The 7,101-nt window shown below is 39.9% G+C and overlaps 1 protein-coding gene across 1 annotated transcript; it reads left to right on the forward strand.

The window, feature by feature from the left end:
* Window positions 1-591: 591 nt before the first annotated feature.
* LOC137261498 (gustatory receptor for sugar taste 64a-like) lies at window positions 592-4,984 on the forward strand. The gene is made up of 4 exons (XM_067799254.1): window positions 592-1,023; window positions 3,722-3,790; window positions 4,295-4,384; window positions 4,886-4,984. Exons 1-4 carry the CDS (start codon window positions 592-594, stop codon window positions 4,982-4,984), a joined length of 690 nt encoding a protein of 229 aa, XP_067655355.1.
* The last annotated feature ends 2,117 nt before the right edge of the window (window positions 4,985-7,101 follow it).

The following is a 7,101-nucleotide window of genomic DNA, read 5'->3' on the forward strand; positions in this document are numbered from 1 at the left end:
TATGGACATTGATACCATTACTACAAATACTGAAAATACAACCATCAGATGCTCTAACTTATAAAGAGACACAACGCACATTTAGCATTCAATCTGGGAAGGATGTCTAAGGTTTCCCCAGCGACCGATAGTTCATTCAGTGAAACCGATGATGTACAGGACACACTGACATGTATCCAGAAACTAATAGCATTGTCTGGGTTATCATGGGACTACCAGCAGTCGAATTCAGCCAAATGGTGCAACGTTTCGGTGGTTGCTTCAAGGATATATTCAAGCTTTGTTTGCATACTTCTTACTCAGAATTTTATCCAGATAATACCATACTATATGAAAGCGGGATCATTCACGGAAAAAAGTCTTACCATATCACATACCATCGCGCTTTTCTTATGTATAACCTTCTGGGCTCTCAGTACCGGCATCCACAGCAAGGTCCGTATATTCCACGAACGTCTTCGTGAGACACGGTTGAAGTCTAACAGTTCTGCTTCAGCCTCTAGACTCAAGCAGAGAGTAAAGACGGCGTGTGCAGTTATTCTGTTCGTCTCGGCATGTGTCTGTGTTTCCGTCGGATTAGTCCTGAGCACAATGGGTGACACATCCAGCGATTGGTATTGGCCTTCACTCGTATTGTCGTCGATAATTGGTGGCGTTACCCCTCTGCTGAACCATTCGTTATTGCTTCTGTTCTTATCCATCTCCCTCCTTCTTACGTATGAGTATGATAATTGCACGCTGAGACTGTCAAGGGCTTCTGAAGGGTCCCTGAAAGAAGACATTGAGGACATTCGAGGTTACCATGCATCCTTAACTGATCTGGTGGAACACGTGTGTTCCCTCATGTCCAGACACGTGGCGGCTGGCTACGTCAGCTCCTTCCTCATTGTATGCTTCTGTCTGTACAGCATCATCAACGACGAGAAATCCATTGCGAACATCGGCATTGCTGCATTTGCCTTGTATATGTCTATACTGAATCTCATCGCCCTCACCTACACTGGTGTCAGACTGCATGAAGCGGTAAGTGTAACATATTATGCTGCAATGAAATATCAGAACACTGCAGACATGATATGGATGACTGATCATTTGGGGTTATTTTCTAAACAATTCAGGTTGATAATATCCCAATTTGAGTAATTTAATTATCTATTCGTATAACACGTCACAATTTAATTCTGGACTCACAAAAGTCCAGAAACTCTCCGCACTGTGGCCAATCTATCACGGGGAATTTTGCAAAAATAAACATGCAGCTGTTATGAATATGTTCTAAGGATGGAAAAATGAAACAAAAATCGAAAACTCTAAATTTAAACTCACTCTCCCATGGGCATGATATGTAAAACATCACATTTTAGTTAAAAGTTGCATGCATTGAGCTTGTTAGATGTGTTAAAGATTAATAGAAAAGGTAGAGAAGGACACCCCAACTTGGCAACATGGCCTGCTCCAGTGAGACGACGCGTTGAGTGGTTACAGATATATGGCCTCTTGTCCGCTCCTGCTTATTATATTAAGAGTGGTGATGTAGATGAAGGTTACGCAGGAAAATTAGGTGATGTGGGTAGACTACCAGATAGGCAGCCAACCAGATAGTTTGTTCTTTCTGACAATTGTTATGTCTGACCAGGGAGACTATAAGAAGCTGATGTTAACACATGTGATCTAGCGATAGTTTTGCATTCTTTAGCATGTTTTGGAAGGGATGGCCGTGGTGTATCATTTATTCTTGCATTCATTCACATATGTACTCCTTTCTTTTATTATTTCTTTCATTCATTCACATATACTTCTTGCTCTTAATTCGTATTATCGTTGATTGCTCGCTTGCTCGCTTGCTCGCTTGCTCGCTTGCTTGATTCAAGGATTTCGACTGATGCAGTAAACTGACTGAAGAACTGTCAAACGCAGTCGAAGTTGATGGAAACGAACCAAGTCGCTGTGTGCGTTGGAGCATGACGAGGCGCATGTTAATTAGTACAAATGGTAACGAAAGCAAACGAGAGACCTATCCCTTTCGTAGATTATTCCTGGTCTGACAAACAGGAGAATACTCCATAAAACCTCGATCGAAAAAAAAGCCGGGACGGACATACGAGAATGACTAAAAATGGATCCCACAATATTAAAACGAAACATGCTAAACTTGGTAGGTACACTTAAAACTACTGGATAGGTACACTTTCCAAGCATAAGTTTCTGCCCACGATAGAATGCATTCAACAACGGAAACTTTGACAACATACTGTGTGTCACCCAGATAGAAACACAGCTTTGGTGCTTTGTGTTTCCTTTGTGATTGGTTTTACAAGGCCATCGGTACTCAAATGTGGAGATCGATGCTCATGCTGTTGATCACTGGATTGTCTGGTCCAAACTCGATTATCTACAAAACGCTGCCATATTGCTGGAATATTGCTGAGTGCGACATAACACTAAAGTCACTAAATTAAACTGAAATTATTTGTCATTATAATTTCATCTATTTTTTAAACCATGTATGTGCAAAATATAGAAAACAATAAAATGAAGACATTTCGTCTACGAGCGAGATTAGTCGAATTAAGACCAAAATGATTTTAATGTTTGGGGGTGTCATGATACTTATAAATACAACCTCCAAAACAATGAAAAAAACTATGTATTTTGAGTGGAAGTGCAGATTCTTGTAATTAGCGGGATTAAGTCAAAATGAGTTAAATTTTGTGCCATGATACTTATAAATATATCCTGTTTCATTTACAACCTCCAAAATACAGGAAAAGATGTATTTTGAGTAAAAGTAATTATTCTCGCATATTTTTAAAAATCACCTTGAAATTAAGTCAAAATCAGTTGAATTTTGTGTCACGATACTCATAAAGGCACTTTCAATCCTTTACATCCTCCAGAACATTGGAAAAGATATATTTGGAGTAAAAGGAAATATTTTCGCACATTGGCCAAAGTGTTTTTCGGTCATGGGTGAGATTTTGTTAGTTGCTCTAAATTAAGGGAATTAAGTCAAAACGAGTTGGGCTTTGTGTTATGATACTTATGAACATGCGTTCATCCATTTACAACCTCCAAAACATGGAAAAAGATGTATTTTGAGTAAAAGTGAATATTCTCGTCCATGGGCCAATATGTTTTTCACCCATGGGCGAGATTTTTTTAAATCGCTGTCAGTTAAAGGAGTCAAGTCAGAACGAGGTGAAATTAGTCTCATGATACTTATTAACATTTTCTCATTCATTTACAACCTCCACAACATTTATTCTGGACGAAATTAAATATTCTCGCCCATGGGCCTACCCATGGGCCACTGTTCGCCCATTTGCATGCCCGTGGGCGAGTGAGTTTACGATTTGAGTTTTCGAAAAGTTTTTTTTCATTTTTTCATCCGTAGCTTCATGCTGCATGTTTATTTTTGCCAAATCCCTTGTGAGAGATTGGCCACAGTGCGGAGAGTTTCTGGACTTTTGTGAGCCCAGAATTAAATTGTGACGTGTTGCATTTAAATTTATTTCGAATCCCATACAATCTCCAACTCTGCAACTGAATGAAGTCATTAGGTTTGGGATGAACATTGTTGTATTTTCACCTGTAACAGTAGCATATATCCTTCCAATTGTAACACTGCTGACGGTGGAGTTTGGAAGAGAAAAACTTCGAAACACTGAACTTCCTGTGAAAAAACATCACCTCTGTTTATTACCTCGATGTTTGTTTACAGGCACACCGACCTCTGAATCTTCTCCTGGACATGACTGGGAAATATATGCCCGATAGAGTTACCGGACTGGTAAGAAAACACCATATCAAACTCTTCATCTAGACAATCTGAGTCTAGAAATAAGAAACGTTCAATGCATATTAAATATTATGTATGTGCTGATATATGTACTTATACTCATTGTATTTTCAAATAGGCTGAATAGGACGATCACGTTGGTATATGTACGTCATGATTATCCACTGGATTCCATATAAGCCATTTCTGCACGCGCTTCAGCAACACACTCTGTCAGTTATACTTTAACTAACTCAAACTGTGTATCTCATCTCAGCTAGAATCTCTTCTCGTGGTTAAAATTGATATTCATTCACAAATTAAATGGACGTCAGGGCATCTAAAACTGCAGTGCAGTACAGTTATGAATGGAGTATCCATACATACGCAAGCCATCAGTCATTACCTCTCATACTTTCCAAATGCACATGTTTGATGTTGTTATTTAACATGACATGCATACATTGTATTGTGTATATATCATGCTTTTCTTACGTTATGTGCATCCAGCTGCAGGTCACACTGTTCGCCAACAAGTTGTCTCAACGTCAGATCGGAATCAGTGCTTTAGGACTAATGACCATCACGAAGGACACTATCCTAACGGTATGTTGAATACATATAGGTCAGAATTCTAGTATTCTCCACCACGTGTTGTTAGGTGTGGATGAAACATATTCCCCTCAAATCACCATAATGGTATTACAATAGCGGTACAAATTCACAGGCAGTTATTGCAATAAAGACAGCGATGGTAATATTCACCTCACTGCACCGGTGGTATACTTTCCAAGATTAGGGTACTAATACGTGGTTCAGAATACACTGGACAGGTTGTCTTATTGCTGTATACCTTTGTGGGCGCTATCTATCTACATACAGAGTCTCAATAAAGGTCCTCACTGTTCCTCGCCGACTATCCACGAGTTAGTACAGATAATAATAACACAAAAAAGAATATTGTCACGTAACAATGGCATATCAATTGCCAGATGGAGGTTCATAATATCAATCACCAAATTGTGTCGATGATGTACAATACCCTTTGCGACATTGGACTTACTTCTTGGCGTTAACAAAAATACATTTTCTCTCCTTCTCTCACAGATCATCGGTACCCTCCTTACCTACGTTTTCATCGTGATCCAGTTTAAACCGGACCCAAGAGTTGGAATACAACGCAATGGAAACACTACGACAGCATAACTTGACCAACTCGTATTTGACTTGAGCTTCACGCTTTTGCATTGATGGTCATGAGTTGATTTTTTATTGCTATGGAAACACAAAAGATCATCAATCGAAAATATTCAGCTTCCATTACCTGCACTAAGAACACTTAAACGTCCTGGAAGGCACATAGAATTCAAATATTGATATAGCGTAAATTTGTTTGAATCGATCACGGGAAATATCACGTCCACGCAGTATAAGTATATTTGATCTGAACTCAACGTGTTGTTCCTAATGGCTGTTTAGCTTTACGTTTTAATGTTTTGATATTGTCATTGTAATTATTGCCCTACAATGTCTGATGTTTGCTAGGCTGAGGGTGTAGGTTTAAATGGAGGTCCACCAGCTTAATGTAACAGTACGAAGCTGTCATAGAAAATTGGTTTTGTGAAAACAGTTGAGACAATGTTGTGTTACCTGTAACGTGCCATCACTAATGAAGAAATTGTTTTGGTGTCGAGACTTAAAAGATTCAACAGATGGTCAAACGTTTTACGATGTGCACCTGTATGGAGTGTTTAGCACAGGCACCAGCAAGTCAAATAATATTTTGTTTCCAAAGTACCTCCATTGGTAACTGCCATTAACTTGTCTGTTTTCTAGTGTTAATAACCTTTTTGTCAAATACAAAGAGCACACAAAGTAGAACCTTTTTCTCTGGAAGAGCCGAGATCCAGTAGTAGTGCGAGAACGAAAGCGTCTTAAACCCATATTGCAAGAACCTTCGAGCTGTCAAAGGTAATTTGAACATCAAATAGGGTTACAATGAATATGTATTGTGCACCCTAGACACACGCATACAACAAACCTAGCTTTCCTCCAGTGACTACCGTTTGGGCCAATGAAAAAACTTTTAAAGAAACCTTATCTACCAATGCAAAGATATCTAGACATTCATCAAGTGATGCTACAGGTTTTGTAAGAAAACCCATGTGCCACACAACGAACCTTTCTCATAGAACAAGCCGTTAAGACCTTCCGACCAATCAGATTATCGATGGGTAAATTCCATGTTGAACCGTTAGAGCAGTATCTTATGATACAAGTTCATGCACAATGATGACCATTAAGCAAGTTTTACTCCAAATCTATACATTGTCCTAAGTGAATGGCTCTTTCTAATTTCAACAGTCTATAGAATATAACAAATGCTATTTTGACCATATAATATCAAATTACAAACTTATATACGACGGGAAACCATTAACCAGACATCCGTGTACAATCTATACTTCAGTAAATGTCAATGTGACAATGAAACGGACATTATGAAATTATGGCACAAGCCGTTTTGGCACAGAGACAGATTTAACATCAGACATATCTTTCACTAAATATACTACCGACAGAAAATAAGGGAACCAAGAAATTGAATGTAGATGACTTTGACTGTGACAGGGTCCGTTATCATGGCGTATCTCCCAAACGCAACATCCAATGACAATGGAATTTCGCATAATGCATGCCCAGCACGTGCTACACGTGCATGCAGAAGTTAACACTCCTGTAAAATGTACTGGAGAAGTCGCAATCACTTATGCAATAGAGATTGACACTTACTGACAGAAATGCCTCCGAGGCAGTATCTCGGTGAAGCAACAAAATGGAGAATTGTGGGGATGATAGTGTGTGTGTGTGTGTGTGGGGGGGGGAGAGAGAGAGAGAGAGAGAGAGAGAGAGAGAGAGAGAGAGAGAGAGAGAGAGAGAGAGAGAGAGAGAGAGAGAGAGAGAGAGAGAGAGAGAGAGAGAGAGAGAGAGAGAGAGAGAGAGAGAGAGAGAGAGAGAGAGAGAGAGAGATCATTATGTGAAGTTGCCCGGCAGGTGGGTAAATCAAAAAGTGTAATTTCACGCCTGTGGGATAAGTACCGTCAAACGGGTGGGGTTGCAACGAGACCTGGGCGTGCTGGACCAAAATCAACGACACCACGACAGGATCGTCTCATTACGTTAATTGCTCTACGCGATAGGTTTAAATCGGACTGGTCCTCTAAGTCCCCAGACCTGTCCCCAAATGAACATCTCTGGGACGTTCTAGGTCGAAGGGTGCACGCCAGGAACCCAGGACCCGCCAACCTGGCCGAGCTTGGTGC

Source organism: Haliotis asinina, chromosome 14, assembly GCF_037392515.1.
Source record: "Haliotis asinina isolate JCU_RB_2024 chromosome 14, JCU_Hal_asi_v2, whole genome shotgun sequence".
Lineage (NCBI taxonomy): Eukaryota > Metazoa > Mollusca > Gastropoda > Lepetellida > Haliotidae > Haliotis > Haliotis asinina.

What these genes read in the sequence shown, in the direction of transcription:
- LOC137261498 (XM_067799254.1), top strand. Translation starts at nt 592, where the DNA reads ATGGGTGACACATCCAGCGATTGGTATTGGCCTTCACTCGTATTGTCG. An exon ending in GTGTCAGACTGCATGAAGCG is followed by an intron (nt 1,024 to 3,721) that starts GTAAGTGTAACA and finishes GTTTGTTTACAG; the next exon opens with GCACACCGACCTCTGAATCT. An exon ending in CCGATAGAGTTACCGGACTG is followed by an intron (nt 3,791 to 4,294) that starts GTAAGAAAACAC and finishes ATCCAGCTGCAG; the next exon opens with GTCACACTGTTCGCCAACAA.